The sequence below is a fragment of the Notothenia rossii genome, assembly GCF_949606895.1.
Source record: "Notothenia rossii genome assembly, chromosome: 3".
In the NCBI taxonomy this organism is placed as follows: domain Eukaryota; kingdom Metazoa; phylum Chordata; class Actinopteri; order Perciformes; family Nototheniidae; genus Notothenia; species Notothenia rossii.
This window is the reverse complement of record NC_136901.1, coordinates 66,750,061-66,774,064: the sequence shown is the minus strand read 5'-3', so window position 1 is coordinate 66,774,064 and position 24,004 is coordinate 66,750,061. Positions and strand designations below refer to the sequence as shown.

Here is a 24,004-nt window from a genome sequence, read left to right as displayed (position 1 = left end):
TAATTAGTCTTAAATTAAGTGTGTAGACCATGGGTGTCAAATACACAGTGGGCCAAAATAAAAAAATGGGTAATAGTCGAGGGCCAGACTGGTTCAATGTTTATTGCAAAACGTATTGAAATGAACTTATTGCACATATTAAACCTGGAACTAACGAAGCTTAAATTGCCTATAAAAACAACATTAAACATTAAATAATCAGTTGCATTCATTCCTTATGGCTCTATCTGCAGCTTTTCCAGACTCATTTCTTATGATTACATTTTTCCACAGGCCAACAACAGCTTTAAAAAACGATTTCCCTCAAAGAAAAAAGCAAACATGCGCTGTTGTCGTGAGAGAAAAAGTGCAAAAGAAAACATTGAAACTCAGTGTGCTGCTCTGTGATGCTAGTTCAAGCCAGATACTTGGTATCTTCATTAATGTTTGGGCTCAGGCTCTGAGCTGAGGAAACCCTCAGGATTGAGTGAAGCGTGCAATATACCGGCGGGCCAGATCTGATAGTAATTAGAAATGATCCTGTTGGCCGAAATTAAATCCACCAAGGGCCTGATTTGGCCCCCGGGCCTTGAGTTTGACACATGTGGTGTCGACCGAACTGGCGTATAAAAGCTTAACATTCTGAAAATAACTTAATATTTGAAATTTATGATCAATGTAATCACGTTAGTTACAATGTTTGACAAATAAAATATCTTACAATTATCTCTTGGGGAAATAGGGTTTTAATAATGTTTTGTGACAGTTGCTCTATTTTAGAAGCAAATAAATAAAAGATCATTTATATAATACAAATATTTATATCAACAGTGTAAAACGTTAAAATATATTAAAAAGAAGATATTCATAAAAAAAACGAGAAGTAGAAGTAAGATGCCCAATAAAATAAAATGTGCAAAGAATAAATTATTCAATTAAATCTATTTACAAAAGCAAATTTAATATAAAGTAAAACCTCAATTAAATAGAAATAACAATGTGTATGAACATAAGTTAAATAAAAAAGAAACTGAAAAGTGGAGATGTGAATATATTCATCCCAGCTTACTGAAACACATTTTGTCCTTTTTTAAAGTGCGGCACAAGTGTTGTGTATATGGATACAGTTCAGTAACCTGGGATTCAATTTAAAACATTTCTAACAATGTGTTTCAAGTCATTTTAAAGGTTTAGTGTTTGGTTTGAATTGACAAAAGCAAATTAAGTAATTTTGGTTTTAAAACACCTTTCTTTTTTGGAAAACGTTTGTTTTAGAGTCCCTGCAACACGTTGATAATTCAATAGTCCATAAGTCAATACATTATGTGTTCTTATTGTACTTCTAACCAAGATCAATTCTTTCTGTGAACTATTTTAACAAAAAGGTGAAAGGAAATGTATTTAAATGAATTACATTGTATATCTCCAGAAGATCATTCTAGACAGTCAGTCACCGCTTGCGTCTTGTCAAACTTCTTTATCCAGTGATGCAAATAGGTATTGCTAAAAATAACCCCCCCTCCCAGCGTAAGCCCAGTTCAAAACACTGGGGCACATTCCACCCTACCAGGAGGCTGGCTCAATGGGCTACAGCTCTATTGTCTGCGTGGAGGTCAATTATACCACCCGCAAACTCGCATAAAACCAAACATCATTCCTCCACCAGAGGCAGCTCTACATTCAAATTCATGTTGTAGAATGATCTTACATCCGTGAACTAACGCTGTTTTCAAGAAACAAACTTTAAATAATACCATAATTAACCTTCCTTCTTTATCACTGCAGGCTTACTGAGATCAAGCACACTTGGAAGACCAAAGTGGCAGTTGCAATTAATTGTATTTCTCATTGTATAAATGTACCAAAAATCTGACATGATCGAAAGTCAGAATAGGTTTTATTTACCAAGTAGTTCTCGCATGCGAGGAATTTTCTTTGGAAAGGAAAGAAAGGAGAACGTAAGACCAAATATAATTAATAGGACTGTTAAGACTATTATAACTGTTACGCCCAGATCTAGGGGAACCTAGGCGCAGCATAAAATGTGCACTCTCTCCTCTTTTCCCACTCCCAAGAACATAGACAATGAGACAGTGAATGCCGTTTGGTACATTTAATTACCAAAGTTCTCTTTTTAACAAACAAGTGCAACAACCCACAAAACAAACAAATCTCTGAACACAAAATCTTGCCTAACAAATAAGAAAACATACAAGACTCTTACCTACACTAACATTAAACAGGAGAAAACGGATTAACCAAAGAAAAAGGGTTTTGCACTCCTGAGTAAAGAATACAGCGTGCCTGCAAAGACAGGTAAAGTGGCTTACTTTCTTAAGTCTCCCCGCAAGGAGAGACTGACAAGGTTTACGATCAAAGTGCGAACACAGCACAACAGATACAACTGCGCAACAGTGTTGGGAGTAGGAGAAGTCGAGTCAGAGAGAGCGGCCGAGGAAGTGCACGGCTGAAGTTAAATATTCTCCCGTCTCCCCAGGTGGACCAATCAGCCTGTTGAAGTTAGCTAATCAGCTAACGGGCACCACCTGCTTGCTCACACACACACAGGAGGAGGGAAAAATCTCTACACACAATACACATAACGACCAGGGTCGTAAAGGCCCAGATACACTGGCCAGTCACCTGAGAAGTCGCCGACACCGACTGTTGCGTCGCCGGACTCTCCTGCGTATTTGCCGACTTCGCGCACTGGAACACACCGCAAATTCGAGCTGAGCACGTATGAACTGCGCATGCGTGAGTGGCAATAACTCTCCTTACCAGCAGGCGGCGGTAGTGTGTATTCATCATTCAAAAGAGGCAACAACCGGAACAACCGGAAGACAGAGAAGAAAAACAGACTGATATAAACAAACAACAAATGGCGTTTCTTTCCATTTTCACTCTCGTCCATTGAAAACATGAATGAACAGGAGCTCTATAAACCGATGAGGTGAAATAGCCGTCCGTGTGTTCCATCTTAAATCAATTGTTTACCTCCCTCACTTCCGTTAACGCTTCTCATGCACTGATTCGCTAGCTGAACAGCCAATCAGTGTTATCCCTTTGTCCGACTTCCGGTGGTGTTCCCGACGCCGATTCAACAAGAAAAGGCGTGAGGTCGGCATAAAAGACCCGACTGTGCGGCGCACACCACTCCGAATAGGGCGTGTCCACTTTCATGTTCGGCCCGATCCCATTTACTGCCGATATCGGGCCGGTGTATCCGAGCCTTAACACCCCCCCCCCCAACTAACAATCAAACATTTCCCCCTAAAGAAAAATGTTTGACCTCTCAAGGACTAACGGACTCTAACGGACTCGAAGGACCCTAACGGACACTGAAGGACTCTGAAGGACGCTGAAGGCATGGTGGTCTGAACGCCTCATCAATTTCGCTATCCTCCACGTTCGTTGCAATGTTGTTTAAGGAGTGCAGCTTGGTTTGGATAAAACCTATAGGGGACGATGTTTCTCCACCTGTTCTTTGCTCTCTCTCCTTTTTAGACTAGGACAGGCGACAATGAGGTGTCCTTGCTCACGGCAGTAATAGCACTCCCTATTATCAGCTGTTTTGGTGCTACCACGGGGAGGAGATCTTACCCGTCTGTCACTTGCCACAGGCTCACGGCAAACTGGAAGATAAAAAGCATTTTTATGAGTTAGTACTGCGGCAGCAGCAAGCGACAACTTTTTGCTCATTTAAATAGGTGAATTTTTTTTCCCGGCAGTTGATTTTTTAATCCTCCAAAAGAATGAGCTTGCGCATGTCCTCTCTGGATGTGACTTCGCTGGCTTGACACCACCTATCAAAAAGGCCACCTTTTCCCCTCGCCAACTCTACATAAGTCTGGTTGACATTTTTCTTACCATTCCTAAATTTTTGTCTGTATGCCTCCGGAACCAATTCATATGCACGAAGGACTGTGGTTTCCACTAAGTCATAGTCGAGGCTCTCCTCAATAGTCAGGGCATTACAGACTTCCTGAGCCGTACTCACCAATTTGCAATGTAATAACAGAGGCCACACTCTCTTTGGCACTGCGGCATAATAACGATGCGTTCAAAATCATTAAAGTACGTATCCACCTCTGACTCTCTGAAAGGTGGGACTAATGCTAAGTGCCTACTCACATCAAAACTGTCATGGGGATTTGTGTGTGTGATCTATGGGTAGGTGTTGGACTGGATGGTAGAGCGACTCCCCGCTCTATCTCCAGAACCTTTACCCTTAGGTGCATGGCTTCCACCTCCAACTCCTTGTGTCTTCGCTCTACCTCCCTGATGCCCAGAGTCAGCTGTAACTCCTCTACAGACATCCCAGCTTGGGAAGGCAGGCCTTGGAGTGGGGCGGACAAACCTGCGAGATCAACCATTTCATGTTTTTCCTCAAATACACCCTTTCTCGACTAGTTCTTCACACAAGAGGTCTTTTAACTCTTGTTTTTGTAGGCAAACACGTCATAAAACTGTGCAATTAACACTAAATCTGCTACTGTGCAGTCATCAAGTCTCTCAATGGAAGGGTCCGTAGTAAACAATTCCAATTGACTCCATTGTGAATTCCAAAAAGAAAACTGTCAACCAGAGACCCAGAATGTACAAGAAACAAAAAAATAGCAATGCTTACCCAACACGACGAAATGAACGGAAAGACCGGACGGACGAGCCCCCAATTTATGTTACGCCCAGATCTAGGGGAACCTAGGCGCAGCATAAAATGTGCACTCCCTCCTCTTTTCCCACTCCCAAGAACATAGACAATGAGACAGTGAATGCCGTTTGGTACATTTAATTACCAAAGTTCTCTTTTTAACAAACAAGTGCAACAACCCACAAAACAAACAAATCTCTGAACACAAAATCTTGCCTAGCAAATAAGAAAATAAACACACAAGACTCTTACCTACACTAACATTAAACAGGAGAAAACGGATTAACCAAAGAAAAAGGGTTTTGCACTTCTGAGTAAAGAATACAGCGTGCCTGCAAAGACATGTAAAGCGGCTTACTTTCTTAAGTCTCCCCGCAAGGAGAGACTGACAAGGTATACGATCAAAGTGCGAACACAGCACAACAGGACAGATACAACTGCAACTGCGCAACAGTGTTGGGAGTAGGAGAAGTCGAGTCAGAGAGAGCGGCCGAGGAACTGCACGGCTGCAGTTAAATATCCTCCCGTCTCCCCAGGTGGACCAATCAGCCTGTTGAAGGTAGCTAATCAGCTAACGGGCACCACTTGCTTGCTCACACACACACACACACACACACACAGACACACACACACACACACACAGACACAGACACACAGACACACAGACACACACACAGACACAGGAGGAGGGAAAAATCTTTACAAACAATACACATAACGAGCAGGGTCGTAACATAACAAATTAACAATGTTTACATTTTACAAATGCTATATACTGTATTTAAAGTGGAGAGCTGTGCTGATTTAAAAGAGGTAGTGAGGAAAATAAATTAGCAACATGTGCAGGATTTACAATAAAAAAAGATCTAAAATAATTAAACAAAAGTAAATTTAAATCATATTCTCCTTTAGAAAGTGTCAGCTAAATTGAATGTAAGGCAGTTAAAATGAAAGTAAACAAATATATATTTAAAATGATAATGTATTATTGATGTTATTTATTATAAATAGTATATAATTATTTATTTGTATTCATTTCAATCAATTAATCAATTTGAACAATTATAATATTCCAATGTCTTTTCTATTGTGAGTTTGAATAAACTTGCTCGTAATGTCGATTTTAAGCTTTAATTTTGATTTGTATTCTTACTGTATATACGTGCTGCTAATGTTAAGTTTGACTTTTTATTATATTTTTATCTTATAGTTTCTTTTTTTAAATCATGTAATGCTTGACATTGCTGCTGGGAAAAAAATATTTTCCAATTTTAGATAAATCTATCTATCGTATTATAAACATTGATTATTAAAAAGTAAAAAAATCATCCTCATTATGAAATCCACGAAACCTAGGACTTGATTTTAGAAACTTTTGTCATTAATCTAAAAGTAATGTTTGTGATTCTGTTTTCTGTTCCCTAAACGCACCATCTGAGCCTATGGAAGCAGAGCAAAAAGCATTATGGGAAAGTGGGTTAAAGTTCAATCGGGGAAGAAGGCAAGTAAGGCAACGCTGTTCCCACAGCGGGGGCATGCTTTGGAAAGCATCTGCATCTAACTTGGTGTAGCTAGTGAGGATATCTCCGCAAACTCCACTGTTGTGCAAAAAACAAAGTTAGTGGGTGATATTTGTGTGCATATGAGGCGGGATGGGGGCTCCTGCACGCCGCAGAGCATTGTGGGGGCAGGGTTTACAGGGGTTACAGGTCACAACCCTCCTGGTTTCCTTTGACCAGCAGAGAGCTCTGAATGGGTCGAGGTGGGTCCATCAAACTATCCGCAGAGAAGCGTCCAAACTGGGGCTTTAGCAGGAAAGGCTTCCCGTGGGACTGCGCCAGGAGACGTGTGTGTGTGTGTGTGTGTGTGTGTGTGTGTGTGTGTGTGTGTGTGTGTGTGTGTGTGTGTGTGTGTGTGTGTGTGTGTGTGTGTGTGTGTGTGTGTGTGTGTGTGTGTGTGTGTGTGTGTGTGTGTGTGTGTGTGTGTGTGTGTGTGTGAGAGAGAGCGGATTCAGAAAAGACGACATCCGCAAAGATCTGCCTGCTACCCCTCTCTCGCTCCCCACCCCCACAAAGAGGAGGAAAACAACAAAAAAGATGCTCTCACAATTTCATGCATGAAAGAACTTTTTGTTTGTGCAAAGAGGGCTGCAGAGGGTTGCAGAGGGTAACATCTGCGGACCAAGGTACGGAGAGATGTTGGAGAGGTCTGCAGGATGGGAAGAAGTGGATCCATGCAATGCAAAGGTAGGCTTTGTGCTGCTACCCATGTTTTATTTACAACACATTAACACACGTGGTCGCTTTTAATGCTTCATAAGTTTTTGTTTTCAAGAAAAAGTTTGCATATTGTGAAATGTGTTTTGTTTTGTTACTTCTCCTCATGCTTATTCGTTAAAGACAATTACGCAGCCTTTCCACGTATTGTGCACCAATCTTAATCCATGTTAAGATTCATGTAAAAGCTCAAACTTTAATATCCATGAGTCACAATAACTTTATTAAAAAGTTGATTTGCACACGTCTTTGTTTGGTTTTACTGGCCCATTGGGCTCATTAAACCCTATTTTTAATCATCCGCAAAGGGTTACAAATCCTCACACCCGCTGTTTACCAGCTGCTGATGGTTGATTGCGTTACGTAAGTGATTACATGTGCGCAGATATGATTGCGATCATTCTTTAATTGACGCTCATCATGGCATCACGAGACGCTGTTGGCGCCACTTTGTTAAAGCTGCACACCGAGGCGAACACAGTTAGAAACTCATCAGAGCTCACTAATATTGTCATCAGTTGGAGATAATAGCTCATAGGAGAGAAATGGGAAGATATTGTTACTTTTTAGTCTCCTATTTGTATTAATTAGAGTGCATTTCTAAGTTTAAACTCCCCCCACGTGTGTGCTTTGTTTGTACCAAGCAGGAAATCAGTGTTTTTATCCTGAACACAGTGGACCACGTGATAGACGTATAGATTTTAAAAGGAATTATAATTTCCAATAATGTTCCACAATCTTATTAAAGTATAATGTCACCTTTCAATGTTGGACATTTAAATAATTATAACCTAATACATAGTCGAGTACTAATATATAGGATGCAATGTTCAGGTTATTTAACTAATTTACAGACTGAATATATAACGTTTCTTCAATTGCATCTAACATTTTATTATTTTTATTTTTAATTTAGCAGATTTGGAAAGCAACAATAATATTATTAGATTACCACATATGTGCACTTTGAAACCAGAGTGTGTTTTATTTTCAAATAACTTCCGGCATGCAAACGTTTTTGAATGGATTTTAAAGGTTTGTCATGCTTGGAAACAGTTTACCTTCTAATACATACATGATGATGACTGCCTAAAAGACATGTATTCTTTTTCCAAACATTGTGATCTGTTCAATATTTGTCTACAGTTGTCTCTATAAATTGATTTTCTTTCTGTTTTCAGGTGGTGCTGCGTCATCCTGCCTGGAGGTGTTGGATGTCAATCGATCCTCCCTCTTCCTATGGTCCTCCAGCTAAGGTGCATCTAGTGTAGTTAGTGAAATAATTCAGAATCTACTGCCCTAGTTGCTCCTTCTGGCTGGAGGGCTTGTTGTTCTCCAGGATCTCTCTTCACGCTCTGAAAACAGATTAATCTCCGGGCTCTATGTGTCTACACTTTTACAAAACACTTGTATGTTGATTTTGTTGGTTGAACTTGTTGCTATCATGCAAGTTTTAATCCAAATAAATATTCTGTGATAATGGTCATAGAAAGGCATATATTCTAAACAAATAAAACAATACATTGCTTATTGGTAAAGGCAAGCAGAAATCTAATAGTTTTATTATACCATCGTTCCCTTCAGACTACTTTTCGGTGACATTTCTATATTATCTTTGACACCAAATTGTTCTCTGGGATGGAATGCTTTGTGTCTTTACTTACATAACACTAACATGTTTTAGTTCTTTCAATTGAAGTTACTTTCTCATTGTATCCTTTTTTTGGCAGTTCGAACCCAACTAAACCATCACTGCTAAAGGTCAGACAGAAGCAGATTCACGGTTAAAGCTTAAAAAAAAATAATGAAATAGTTAAGTAGTACTGATAATAGTAAAAGTTTAAAAACAATGCATTGCCTAAATACCAACAAGGGGAAAATATGTCTATTTTACTACATTTTATTGGCTTTTTGGCAGTTTCTACCCAAACAAAACTTCACTGATTATGGTCAGACAGAAGCAGAGTCTCAAAGTGTTCAATAACGATGTATTGCTTAAAGGCTAGTTGAAATATCAAAAATTGTTGTGCAAGTGTCGAAAATGTGTATGACTTTCTGCCTAGTTGTGGACCTGGTAGTCCCAAAGTGCTCACAGTGCAGGTAGTACTCACTGACCTACTGCAGTTTGTGCACTTCCGGTACTGCCGGTCACCTTCCCTCATGCGTCAGCCTGTTTACACCTGGAACCATGTGGGTATACAGCCAGTTTTGTTGGTTTGCTCTCAGATGTTGCCAGTCTCTGCTGTGCAAATCCATGCAAAGCTCTCTGTTTCTCAAAATCTCAGCCAAAAGAAGAGGTCTTTTTCTTTATTCCAAGTTTTGATGAACACTTGAAAGAGTCTGTAAGGCACAAAACAACTGCTGTTTGTTTCTCCCCCATTGTTGCTGACGTGTTATGCTCTCCAGGCATCTTAACATCAAGCTTCTTTGACATTGCTGCTTGTCTCGCTGTTTTCGGGTGGATGACTTCACAATTTCAATACTCGAAAAAATTCAAGAAATTGCACAGTATCCATCTGCAAGCCGCCAGATGTTGTGAACAGCTACACGTGTTTTAGATTGTACTCATTTGGGGAAACATAAAAAGTTGTATGTGCTTTTTTTTCTGGCTTTATGGACTTTTTATTATCAATCTTCAGAGTAAGAGCTACAGATATTGTCAAACTGAACACTAGGTGGCACCATTTCGACTTTATTGACTCTTGATGCAAAAGACTGTCCACTCAAGATGAAAAATAATCACTATAGGTATTCAATTAAATGTGTGTAATTATTAGAAGTAAGTAGATGCTGTTAATTGTGTCATCCCACATGTTTTCTGTACACGTTCCACATGTTTTTGCAAAAATAAAAGCTTATTTCCATACCATATCCCACGCTTATGTGTCATTTTTCATTTTAATGTATGCGCATCTCCTGGGCACATTACGCGCCTCAGGTACGGTGTCCCAATTGCATCCCATAACACACACTGCCATTCATCTAACACGACGACAGCTCGTGCACCGCATCACTCCCCTCCTATCCACTCCTGCATCCACACACAGCCAGCTCGCATCACTACTATAACGCTTGAGAGGGGGAGAGGAGACCTATAGGCGCAGGTTTACGCTGTGTGACGCGCGCTTTTGGAGAGGGAGCGCGCACTTGTATTCATCTGTGCAGCGAGGTGAGAGTCATTGGCGTGAGTGAAGAGGGACTCAAGTTATCAGAGCACATTTCTGAGCGGACGGAAACAAACAAATCATGAGGATGCTGATCCTGGAGCAGCAGCTTCCTCTACTCAGCGCAAACCCGGGATGCTCGTGTAACTTTTAATGTGTTGAAGTTTCGTGGTTTCTGTCTTATTTCTATTCGCTTTTAAGTGCCTGCCATGGCTGCTCCATCAGTGCACAGTGCACTCTTTCTGTGCGCCTTCTTTCAGCTGTTCCCCCTGCCCGGAGGACAGGTGCCGAGCTGCCAGGAGGTGCGCACCGTGTTCCAGTCTCTGCATCCGAGCTCCAAATGGGTCCCAGAAACGCCGGTGTCCGGTAACTATGATCAACTTTAAGCTTTGACACGTAGCTTTATAGCTTTTACGCACACAAATTGGATGCACCATTACAGTCCTCCAGCCGCTACATTTCAAGGCTTCATCAGAGAGCCAACCCACACACACTCTCCATCCCTCTGGCTCAACAACCTGCTCTGTAAAAAAAAAAAATAGAAATCTATTGGCCAGTTAAGTATCTTGTAAAAAATATAGAATCGATCAATCCAAAAGTGGAGCCACTGATTTTTGGAAATTGGAAGCAGATTTCTTGCATTTGTTTTTTTTGTGTGGGCTTGAATCTCCTGCTAAGTTTGAAACAGGTGATTAATAGTCATTTTTAAGCTGCCACATTGTCACAGAATATATATTAGAGGTGTGATTTGAATTGTAACCAGCAATGGAAGCAAAACCTGCATTTATCCAAAGGGGTAATTATGTTCCCAGGAGCTCCAATGTCAGTGACTCTGCCCTTTAGTGGAAAGAACAAGAAAAGTGACTCGACTTTTTAAAAACTGAGCTAATGGTGAATTCATTGAGGTATTTGCAGGATAGATGAATCCCCCCGATTACATTTTGCAGAACACAGCGTGTGTGCACTGCTGGAGCCTGTTGCATGTTTCTGATCCAGGATGCAAATGAGAATTTCTGTCATGTGGCTGAATCAGAGCCAGATGCAAAGGCAGAATTGGGTGTTAAGAGTGTCATGTCAGCATGTGGAAAGTGATCCAGGTGATCGGTTTTCTCTCCATTCGCAGCATGCACCTGATTCTCCGGAGAGATGTTTACCAAATAATGCAAAATGTTCACAGGAGAGTGTAATGAATCACACAGCTGATTCAAGACAAACAGCAGGAAAATCTGCACTTTGAAGCACAGTTTGTCATGCCAGCGGCCAGCCTGTATTAATCTATCTCTGGGTGCATGCAGCTCCAACCTGCTGAGCCCTTACATCTCTCCGTGCATCTGTAATCATACACCCTACACCTCTTTGGTCATCAAGCATTTTATCAGCCAGAGGAATATTTAGGAATATTTTCAGAGCGGCCCAGCTTTGCATCTTCCCTGAGCCCTGCGCGCCAGGCATCTCGGGAAACATTACCTCCAGTGGAAATCAATCCAGCAGTCAGCCAAAGGACAATTCATCCTGGCCTGTTAAGAGGTAGTTTGGTTTACACATCCCCGCGACGCCCCCGGCTACTCTGCTGCAGATTAATTGCTGGTTTTATGAAGTCAGCTGCTAGTGCGGTGCCTTAGCAAAGTGACTGATGGTAGTGGATTCAGACATCTGCACTAAAAAGATTTCTAGATGAATGTACAACATGGATAAAAAACCTAATGCTTCTTTTTAAACACATCATTTTATGTTATTTAGTTGTATCTTGAAATCATTTGATGTTTCCTCATCTTATGAAAGGCTCATGATCATGAATAAAGACATGTTTAGTACATTCAGCCTTCATTCATTTGTAATTGTTGGTCTCAGCAGTGGTGGAAAGCAAGTACATTTATTATACATACAACTTTGAGGTAGTTGTACATGTTTCACTTTTCACTTCATATATATGTTTTAGGTCATATTTGGTTCACAGGTGAGATTTTAAATGCATGACTTTTACTTGAGGTTTTATCACAGTTTGTCCATAAGAAGTCTAATAGGGTGTTGAAAATGGATACATTTGGATAAACTGTTTAACAAATGAAATGTGAAATATATCCTTTTTAGATAAGATAATGTCACTGTGCAATTACTTGTCTTTGGAGCAAGCCTGCAGATGCTTAGCTGAGGATAAAAAGTATAAAGTATAATGCTATGATAAAAAATATAAGATATAAAATAGATCAATATAAATAAATATGCACACAATTAAATATTTGGCTCGGTAAAAATGTGTTCATTTCTCTATTTGGACATCTTTATTAAGTGAAATTGTGAAAAAAAAGACGGGGAAACAGCTCCATACATTTTTAAAAACTGGATTTTGATGTCACAAGAAAAAGGAAAAATGGTTGGATTAGCATATGCAGCAGTGCAACAACGAGGAAGTAAATCCAATATATATACAAAACACACAGGTTACTATAAGATTCCCAATTGGGCTGACATGTGTATACAAACTATAATATAAGGTTTTAAAGGTCCCCTATTATACTCTTTTTCAACAATATATTATAGGTCTCTTTAAATGCTAACGAGCTGCTGCTGGCCACGCCCCTCTGAGAGACGATTGAAACCATGGTGCTCTAGGAGGAGATTCAGGTGATAAGGTGGACGGGTGATACCTTGATTGGGTATTGGCTAATGGTTGCACAACCAAAAACTGATCAGCTCATTTTCAGACGGATTTTTATAAAATGGATTAGGACAAAAAGAGAGAGAATCTTTTTCAGAATCTCTTAAAACAGGGGGAACACAGATTTATGTGACCTTTAACATGTCCCGTGTAACACATTTGACAAAGTGTTTTATGGGTAGGTACTTTTGACTTTATTCTTAGGATCCACATAAAAGACAGTTTACACCATATTTCTGACCATCTACAATAAAAACAAAAAACTAATTAAATAAGAGAAAGTCTCACTTTCATAATGTTACACCAACAGTACATGATCAAATCGAAAGCCAGACATAATAAAATATGTACAAAAAAGTGTTTGTTACTGCACAATGCTAACTCTGCGCTGTTAAACCATACAAGCAACATCAATATAATCAACCTTAGATATTAATTGATCGATGTAGAATCACGTAATCGTACAAGTGTAGTTGACTTTAACATCGAAGGAAATGTTTCTTTCATGACGAATTAAATAATCGGAATATTCAACAATTCTTGATCTCCTGAAGACAAAAAGGGACACCACTCTGAGAGCATCTGTAGAGAAATATAACAGAATATGACGAAAAATACAAATGATTGAGAAACAGTTTGCAACCGATTGCAGTGTACATTTACATTTTTTATAAACACATCCGAAGTTCACACTTTTAGCAAGGTCTGCAGTGAGGAGCATGTTGCCTTGGCTTTGCCACAAAAAGTATTTTATCCTGTAAAATATTAAAGTCCCCTCACAATTCAATATTTTTTCAACAATGAGGCCTGAACACAGAGAGAAGAAGCAACCTTGTAAAATGTCATGTTGATTGAATAATGTTTGATAAGCTGCGGTTAGAAATGTGTGTCTTATTGCAACTAATTTTTAGTGGTCCAGTTTAATCAAAGTGTGATGTTGTTTGCATTATATGGATAGAAAATAAGCAAAGAATGAAGGAAATTCTGACTAGATAAACATAATTTGATTTGTATTTTCTGTTTTCTTAGTTTGTTTATCACCCTGGGACCCTTTTAGGTTTCTCTTGTGACTGTGTGGGGGCCCAAACCCCTATGTTGGGAACCACTGCATTAAAACAATATGAATGTTTTTCAGTGCAGTAACAGTTGCATTACCAAACGTTACATCATCAACAATGATCACATTCACTGCATTGATGTAATGTAATGTAATGTAATTGATAATATATTCCGTTTTATATGGATCTCTGTGTAAATCCACATGGAAGAAGCTGTTGCAAAATGTTGCATTATTCTGAAAAACATGTAAAGTCGCATAATATTCTTTAAAATATAGTATTTTAGTTTTCCTTCAAATAAATAGACTCATATTAAACTTCCCATGTTTTCAAACTGTCACTTAATCCAGTGGTGACATTGAAATCCTAGACTAAATTTAAGCAATGCATAAAGATTTAAAAAGTAATATGAGAGTTGGCGCTAAGCTTATACTTTAGGTAGGATTTCCATAAATCCCAGCTCTTCTTATTCTGCTTTACTAATGAGCTTTTTTGCTTTACATTTCACAAAAGCATCAAATATGCAGCCGCTTCCTTCTCATACATTCATTACATTCTTTGGGTCCAATTTTGTGGTCATCCATAAAACATCTGTCATTAATAATTGCAGAATAAGTTGAAGAGGTTTGCTATAATAGTGCTGAACTTTGTGCTTGCTCGAAAATGTGCAATTGAATGCGGTAACTGTGCGGCCCTAATGTAACGCTAGTTCTTCATTGAGGCATGAGGCTGATGAAAGATTGATGAAGTTAAATGTTGAGGATGGCTTGCTGTGATTCTACTGAGAGAAGTATCACTTTCTCTATGTGTGTGTGTGTATTGATAATATGATGTATCATGTGTGGGAGGTGTCTGATTCAGAGAGATGTCCGCAGAGCTAATAATGCTGCATGTGGTGCCAAGAGGGTATAAACCACCAAAACACAAAAAGCTTAAGTTTTTCTTTCCGCCCTCATGATTTTTAAAAGAAGTGAAAAAAAGCACTACAGTGGAGATATGAAAAACACAAACAGTGCTGTAGGAGTACCACTCATGTCTTTGTTGTGGCTGTGGCTGTGGGTGGTTGTAGTGTCTGAAGGTGAAATGGAGGCTGGGTGTCAGTTCGCTCCACCGCGTAGTCATATATGTGCGAGAGAGAGAGAGGCACTTACCCCGGGACATGAGTGTGAAAGCAGCTCCATCAGTGTTCGCCGGTGTTTGGGAGCGGAGGACGTGGAGGATCTCTGACAGCAGCAGATTCATGAGAGAGGAGCGCCTGATTCCCACTAAATGGAAGAGTAGGACATGTTTGCTGGAGGCTGGGCTGACAGCTGTCTCTCATCGATACACCAAAAACAGTGGTCGTACAAAGGAGTCTGAGCTGAAGAAATTATAGTCTCATGTTCTTTGATTGTAGAAGCCAGAAATAGGTGCAGGAGATGAGTTGGCATTCTCAGGATTTATCTGCAGGGTCCAAGGGCGTCACTGTGTGTTGAAACTTCACCAACTTTAAGTAACAACCTGCACCGTTTACATATGATTTGGATCGTATGTGCTCACAGACATTTATATATGTTTTGGTATTCATAATTATACACAGAGCTGGGAGGGTTCTTTAAGGGGCCCGCCCTATTATGCTCATTTTCAGGTTCTTGTTTTAATCTCGTGCCTCTACTGTGACATGTTGCCATGCTTTAATGTTCAAAAAGCTCTTTATTTTTCTCATACTGCCTGTGCTGCAGCACCTCTTTTCTCCCTCTGTCTGAAACCAGAGCCCAGTCTGCTCTGATTGGTTAGCTGGCCGGCTTGGTTGTGATTGGTCAGCCGCTTAGAGATGTCCCGCCCCTTAGTTTATTATGACAATGTGTTGGAGCGCTATAGCCAATAGAAGTGAAGTGTTTGTTATGGGGCTTTCACACCAACGCGGTTCCAGGGCCGGTTCGGAGCTAGAGCCTGAAAAGCACTGTTCACACCGCAGCGGAGCCGCCTCTAAGCTCCGGAATCCGGTTCGTTTCAAGCACCAAAAAAATGTCGGTCTAGAAACAAGAACTGCATACGTCAGGCTTACGTCAGAGGAGGCCGAGATTAACCTGAGCTAACAGTTAAAGGCGAGTATGGCAAATAAAAGTTGTAACAAGCAGTAGTGCTGAGCAAAGTGACTAGAACGCAACCACACACTTATAAAAAAAAACACTTTATAAAGTCAGGCAACACTAACCAGGCTTCGTGTGATTCTGTTTATTTGTTCCTTACTTTGACCATCCGTTCGCTGTCATTGATCATTGTGGAGAGCAGCCGGACGTTTTTTTTTGTATTATAGCAGCTATCGGATGGAATCAATACATGGGCTGCACAGGTTGTCATGTCCGACTATCACAAGTAGAATCATAATGAAAAATACTTGCTTATGTCACAATAGGATAGCAACAACACGTAGTCAAGATAGTCAGTTTAGCTTTGGTTGCTATGCTAACATCCCTCATTTTATACCAGAGAAACTTTAATAACAGCGTTGTGATACCAATCAGCGTCAATTCATACTGAAACACATTCACTTATGGGGAATTGGGGATATGTATCAGCTGCTTGTGTGACAGTCAGACAGTGAATACTTTACAGCGGCAGCTGCCGTGTGAGCTAACCCGGAGCTAATGGGACAATAAACTCCTGTGGAAGAGCAGCCAGCACTGCAGCGGTCGGTAAATGCCGCTGAAATATATTAATAAACAATGAACCACAGCACTCTGGAGAAAAGTATAAGGTTGGAGAAGTCGTTATTTATTTTAATCTGGCTTCGTTTGATTAAAAGCAACACGATCATCGACCCAACACAGTCCCCCATTATTGTTGTTGTAGTGAGCGAGCGCCGTAAGCAACGTAAACGGTGACGTCATGACGCAGCAGCGGCAGCACCAGTCGGGCTCTGGGCGGTGTGAACAAAACGCGGGCTGAAAATAAAAACCGGTTCCGAACCAGAAAAGCTCTAGCACGGAGCTATAACGGGAATGGCGTTGGTGTGAAAGATAATGATGTCACTATGTTACGGAAGTAACAAAGGAGTCCAATGGAGCTGTTTCCGTAAGGGGGGAGGGGAGTGTTTAGGAGAGAAACTTTTTTAGCTTTTTCAGACCATTTACATGCACAGAAACCTATATAAGACACTACAGGAAAGAGAAGACCCCAAAAAGCGTAATAGGGCAAATAAACTTGTCTGAAAGCGTTTTCATTTGTTAGTTAGTATTACTTGAATCAAAGTTGTTTGTTCAAATTATACTTTGAAACTAGAATAGCCATTTCTTAAAGTGGTGGGAATATGTCCCCAGTCCCCCCAGTGTCAATGACAGGCAGGGTCAGGTAAACCAAGAACAAACTCAAGCTGTTTAAAGGCCCAGATACACCGGCCCAAAATCGGCAGTAAATGGGAGTCGGGCCGAACATGAGCGTGAGCACGCCCTATTCGGAGTGGTGTGCGCCGCACCGTCGGGTCTTTTCTGCCGACCTGACGCCTTTTCTTGCCGATCGGGAACACCAGCGGAAGTCGGACAAAGGGATAACACTGATTGGCTGTTCAGCTAGCGAATCAGTGCATGAGAAGCGTTAACGGAAGTGAGGGAGGTAAACAAATGATTTAAAATGGAAGATGGAACACATACGGACGGCTATTTCACCTCATCGGTTTATAGAGCTCCTGTTCGTTCATGTTTTCAATGGACGAGAGTGAAAATGGAAAGAAAAACGCTATTTGTTGTTTGTTTATATCACGGAGTCTGTTCTTCTTCTCTGTCTTCCGGTTGTTGCCTCTTTTGAATGATGAATACACACTACCGCAGCCTGCTGGTAAGGAGAGTTATTGCCACTCACGCATGCGCAGTTCATACATGCTCGGCTCGGATTTGCGGTGTGTTCCAGTGCGCGAAGTCGGCAAATACGCAGGAGAGTCCGGCGACGCAACAGTCGGTGTCGGCGTCGGCGTCGGCGACTTCTCAGGTGACTGGCCGGTGTATCTGGGCCTTAAAAGACACCGGACATGACGAATAGGTGGATCAGTTTGACCTGAATCGAGAGGTCTTTTAGTCCAAGTAAGCCTGGATGTGTGTCTCGTTTACTCACGTCTTCATATTGTGACATGTCTCTTTTTAACGGCAATCCCTTGTGTTTGCAGTCTCATTGTGCTTTGTAGAGATCGGGCTCTTGCACATTCACTCTCCCGCTTTCAAATGATTGCTTCATCAAACGATCTCAAAGTGGAGCAGTCAGCAAAGCCCCTAAAAACACTTAAAACATAATCCCCCAGTAGCTAATGATATTATTATTCCTTAGGTTGGTTGTAAATTGCGCTATCTTCATTTTATTGTCTTTACAAAGTGACACTGGCTTGTTTTGCCCTGGAGAGGAAGCCATGAGTCCCACATGCTTCACACTGGTACTTGATGTATAATTTATGCTCATAATGAACAGCTTTTATCATATTCTATATCTTAAAACAACTTGTTTTCCCCCCATGGTCTCTCTCCACCATTAAGCTTGCATAGTGATAGCTTTCTAATTGGTGCTGGGGAACTAAGAGAGTGTATTTGTGGCTGCCCCCCCACCCCCCTCTTTTTCATATGGCTTGTAGTCCCCGAGCTTGTTAAAGATGTGAAAGGAAGGGACTCCTCTCAGTGTACACAGGACTGTTTGAGCCCCTGCTGGAGTTTTCACCCTTGGCATTTCCACAGAAAACATTATTTCATGCAGCAAAGGATCGTCAGATGACAAACCGAGGGGCGATCAATGCGTTTTTCTGAAAAGCCATTCAAAGACCTTGACACTGAAACTTGCAGCTGTTCTGCATGTAGAATCATCTAGCTCGCCATTTCAAAGTATTGATTGAAAGTAGGTAATAAGTTAAGGGCGTCACCTTGGACTGATATTGTATGTTGGAGGGCAAATTTACATCTAAATTGCTCCGAGCCCTGCACCTTGTCTCTCTTCATTTTGTGCCAGAGAAGTGGCAATCAGGACACAAGAATCAACTAATTAACCAATGACAGACTGATAGAAAGAGGGTCGAGGTGCCCGGTGGCTATTAAACTCAAGGTATGTGAAGTGAAACAAGCTCAGAACAAAACTGTTCAGGGTTGACGACGACTTAAGAAAACACGAGGAGGAGGAGGAGGGTTAGCCTAAAGCAAAGAGGAATAGCAAGAAGCTTATTCCCAAGTGATCTGTCAGTCAGAAAGAATGCTTTATTTAGACGGTATCACTTTGTTATTTGTGAAACTCTACAGGGAATAATTTTCCTGTCGAATCCTTCACTTATTTCCTGATCGCAGTGGAACTTCTGCAATGAAACGCATTTATCATCTGCAAAGCGACTAACGCTCAGATGAAACTGTCTGCTAGGCCGCAGATAATTGCCAAATCCTTGCCTTTCTGCGCTTACCTAGCCTATGGTGCTATTGACAGCTTAATCATTTCGCCCCTGCAGCCTGAAATTAGCTTGATCTTATCTGTCAGGACTCCTTTGTCGGCATTGATTTAAGATATTAAGCCTGTCAGTATTTATACAAAAGGTGGCATGTGACAGTTTTATTGCCTGTTTCACTCATTAGACGGTGTACCTTTAAACCCTGATGGGAGTCAGGAGCGAGCTGGAAGTAAACCGAAGCTGTTCCCCGCTCGACTCCCCGGTACTTACTCATTATCGACACTGTCGCTCTGTTGCATCTCCTGCTAGTTTGACTTCCTGCTGTTTCCATTGTTACCCTCGCAGCTTTGTTTCCTAGGATCCCTTTGTTTGAAGTTCTCCTCAAACCAATTGAGAGATTCACTTTTCATATTTAAGATAAAGCCTCGGTCTTGACAAAAGCCTTTCGTCTGTCTTTTGACACGCTTGTTATCAAGACTTTTCTGATATATAAATATACATACTCGATCCCTCCCGCCAAATTAATCTCCCCTCTCTACATCCTCCGCATCCCGACCACTGGCAGACTCCCCTGACATTTGTTTACCGCGCCATCAATCAGGCCCTTGTCACTGACGCCTCTCAGGCAGAAGATCCTGAACGCAACACAGCTTCTGCATCCTCCACCAAGCTTTTAACAACCACATGGGACAGAGAGAGATAGAAAAGGGAAGGAGAAGGAGCTCCTCTGTGTATTCAAACATCACACGCTTGTGCCCTATTTACGTCTGCGTGCATCGTTTTAAAGCAGTGATCTGGGAATTGGTTGGAAATCTACAGAAAGAGCGTATTCCAATGTACCTTTCTTTTCCAATAGAAGTGTCAGACACATAATCGTGATAACTGCAACATAGATGTATCTTTTGTAAATGTGTCACATTAGTTTATTTTGACTGTTTTCAAACTTTAGAAGTTGTTTTGTTCTTAAAAGCGTTGCTGTGACATTTTAATGGTAGAGGATTGTGAATGGTTCTCTATAAAAGACATCCTCCAGACAGTGCATTGTCACGCAGAAAACTGCAGTTCGTTCACCCTGGATGTTGCAGCAGCTGTGGCACGTTGACTCATTTCTAACTAAGTCTTTGTGTCCCTCCTCACTGGGATTTTTTCAAGTTGAATTTTCTTCGGGGCGTTTGTTCTTTGATCTGGTTATGTACAGCTGCGTCAGACAGCCTACCTTTCCTTGTCACCTTAGTTTTGCCTCCGCTGGCTTACAACTGCATCTTTCAAAGGGAAGCTCTGGGAATCCAATTATTTCTCCTCTGTGTAAACAACCTGTAAAGTCAGTGGCCAGGCGTAGAAATGTTGTTTCATCACCCTCAATTTGACTCCTGGCTGTTTTTCTCATGTCATAGTGAAAGCACGCTGAGACCTGGATTTGTTTGTCTGCACGCTGAACTGCTCCCGGCTCACATCTTTGTGCCTAACAGATTCTTATTTTTGGATCCTCGGTGTGAAAAGTCTAGCCTGGAGTGGTGGGAAAACTTTTTCTGTTGACCAAATTGATCTCTGAGGAGTACAACGCAGCCAGGGTGTGTTGCTTGAATGTGCATTGAAATTACTCTTTTTTTGAGCAATTTATTTTGGGCTTCAGACTCGTTTCATAACACAGCCTCTTCATAATGAGAGCAATCACACGCTCATTAAGGCTGCAGAATCTGCTGTATAGTGTTTCCTGTGTTTATTATGCAGAGGGATGCAGCTGAATCATTTTGTGTAAAAAGAAAGGGCTTCTGGTTCATGAGAATTAAATAAAAGTGGCTTTTTCACAGCTCCTGTCCTCTGCTCATCCACACTCCTGTCCTTCTGATTTCCTGCCAGGTGCCGATCTGCAGGTCTGCCACACCAAAGGCCCGACATGCTGTTCCAAGAAAATGGAGGAGCGGTATCAGGTAGCCGCACGCAGCAACATGGAGTCTGGTCTGCAGGTTGTCAGCGCTCAACTCAAGCGTATCATCATCCAAAACGCTGCCATATTTCAAGGTAAGCAGTGTGTGTCTTTAGAAAAACAAAATGTTCTTTTCACTAGAGCAGAGAGAAAAACACTCCCATTATTGCAATTCTAAACTGATAATTGACGTCCTGAAATCGACTCCACTTTCTTGGCTTCGCATCCCTGTTCACGTCAGCGGCTCACTCCTCCAGACAGTGAGTCATATTTGAAATAAAGCAGGAGCATAATGCACGCAGACAGGGATGAGATGTTCAGCTGCTGTTGACTAAATTTAAGAATGGCAGAGACGGGTGGTTAAAGTGACTTTAGATGTAGCATGGTTGTCTGTGCCAGACATGTTGTCGCAGAAAGTGACAGCCTCCTGGGATATTGGCGCACTGCAGTCGGTGATGACTGTTATTCACAGAGTGCAAAACGCCAGTCAGCAGCGGCCCTGGGAAGCACTCACAGATGAGAGAGGTCAGAGGAGGCCATTGGTTCTGGTTAAGAGAAGTATTCAAACAACGCTCTTGGCAACGATGATGAGAAAAGAACATGGGAAACTGGAGAGGTTTAACATGCTGTCAGCTGAGAACTCAAGGATGATGGCGCAGGAGGTAGGTGACGGCTGAAAAACTGAAGAGAGAAATGACACCTGCTTACAATGCTGGAAGCTGATATATTATAAAAGTCAGCAGGAGCTGTGTAACAGCATTAAATCAGCATTTCCTTACTGAATTGTTCCTTTAAAGAGCTGAGACTGCTCTGAGCTACAGCTCTTGTTTCTTTGTTCTTGGCTAAGCTAAAGTTTCTCAAAGTTCCCTTCAGGCCTTATAATTCTATTAAAGGAAAAGTTGGACATCTTGGGAACTACGCTTATTACCTTTCTTGTTTGAGAGAGACAGGGTTGAACAGGGAACTAAAGTCAGCCAATCCCTTGCTAACAGCACATTAACTCAATTCACCTCAACAGGGTTAGAAAGCAGTTCTACCCGCAATTGATGCTGATAGCCCCCAGTCTCACGGCATTTCGTGTTATCGTCACAAAATTAATTTCATCTATTGATTCGTATTCACCAACACGATTTTCACATTTTTTTCCGTGTCACACGAAAAGCAATGCATTTCTATTTGTAGTATGTTTCGTGCCTGCAGCACGTCTTTTTGTCCGGTCGGGTCTTGGAAGATCGGAAGCTGTGGGGTTCATAAAGACATTTTCTTACTCAATATCTTACCCTAAGCCTAACCCTAACCCTTTTATTTTAAATAGTATAATGTCTGAGTTTTTTTGCCGTCCGCGAGGAAAATAAATGGGGAAAAGAGCCTCAGAATACTGAAATCTGTATTTTCTTTAATCTTTTTTCCTTCTAATTTGTTATTATTTTGTGCAGGCACGAAACATACTACCAATACATTGCTTCTAAAATCGTTCTGCGTCAGAATACTGAAATCTGTATTTTTTTTTATCTCTTTTTCCTTCAAATTTGTTTTACATTTTTTTTACTCACCCACACCCGAATCCGTGAACACATTACACCCCTCCTCATCAAGCTCCACTGGCTCCCCATCCCCCAGAGAATTCAGTAACATCCTCCTAATGACATACAAAGCCCTCCATAACCTGGCCCCATCCTACCTGACTGACCTCCTCCACAGACACACTCCCACTCGCTCCCTCCGCTCTGCTACTGCCAACCTCCTGTCCCTCCCCACCTGGACCAACCTCAAGTCCTGGGGCGGCAGAGCCTTCTCCGTTGCTGCACCCATCCTCTGGAACTCACTACCCCAATCCATCAGAGATTCCCCACCTGTTCAACACTGTATTCAACCACTGACCCCCCACCACCCCCCCTATTTTCTGTTTTGTTTATCTCTTTTTGTATTTTTATTTTTATTTTTTAATTCTCTGTCAAAGCGTCTTTGAGTTTCCTGAAAAGCGCTATGCAAGTCTCATGTATTATTATTATTATTACATTTACATTGCTTTTAAAATCGTTCTGTGTGACACGAAAAGAATGGGGAAATCGTTTTGGTGAACACGAATCAATAGATACATTTCGTGACAATAACATGAAATGCTGTGAGACTGTGTTGCAATAGCATATTAACTTAGAAATACATTCACATCACAGCAACATAGCACTGGTTCACTCAATTGAAGCTCTCGACGGCAAAAAGAGATACGTTAAATGAAGGATTCATTGGTGTGTATTCTGAGTGGTGCAGGATAGGCCGCTAACTGGCTAGCTCCGTCTCTACCTCCTGCTGGGAGGTCCTCAGCGGGCGGCCTCCTCATCTTGACCCTGTTTTAGCTGGTATCATCCTGCTCATCTGTCCAGACACTTTCTTCCTCCTCTTGGTGCCAGGAGACTGTTAAGATCATCAGGGCTGCAGCTAGCGGGCTTTGGGTGGAACTGGCATCCTAAATGTGTAAACCTAAAACATGTTGCACACATTCTCACTTCTTCTCTTTCACCTTTTTGGCAACTTCTTTTTGTTTTTTCAATCATTACAATTTTTCCAATTTGTTTGTACTTTAATTCAATCCATTCTATCTGTCTTGATTTCATTTCGTTTTCCTTAACTTAACCTCCAAAATCGCATGAGCTGATCTAGTTGAAGGGGTAGGTAGAGATGACTGTGGTCGGTACAACTGCAGCTGCCATAGAGGAAGCCTATATTGATGCATTTCGGACCTTATGACCCCTAATCAGAGGGGCTGTTTGATCATCAAGTGGGTCACGGCCAACAGGTCATTTTTTCTTACTGTGGTGGCCTTGTGGCCCACCAGCTCGAGCCTGAGATGAATAAATTGGCACCAATTTCAACTCTGCAAGGTTAATAGGATGCTAA

General features: G+C 41.3%; 1 protein-coding gene across 3 annotated transcripts in view; it reads left to right on the top strand.

The window, feature by feature from the left end:
• Positions 1–9,918: 9,918 nt before the first annotated feature.
• gpc3 (glypican 3) overlaps positions 9,919–24,004 on the top strand; it is a 172,764-nt gene continuing 158,678 nt past the window's right edge. The window contains exons 1-2 of one of the 3 annotated variants that reach the window (XM_079670943.1): positions 9,919–10,439; positions 21,040–21,201. In XM_079670943.1, coding sequence (XP_079527069.1) covers positions 10,283–10,439; positions 21,040–21,201 — 319 coding nt within the window. In that variant the 5' untranslated portion in view covers positions 9,919–10,282. Of the gene's footprint in view, positions 10,440–17,421; positions 17,607–17,709; positions 17,849–21,039; positions 21,202–24,004 lie in introns of those variants that run through there. The other 2 variants (XM_079670944.1, XM_079670945.1) reach the window with 2 other exon arrangements.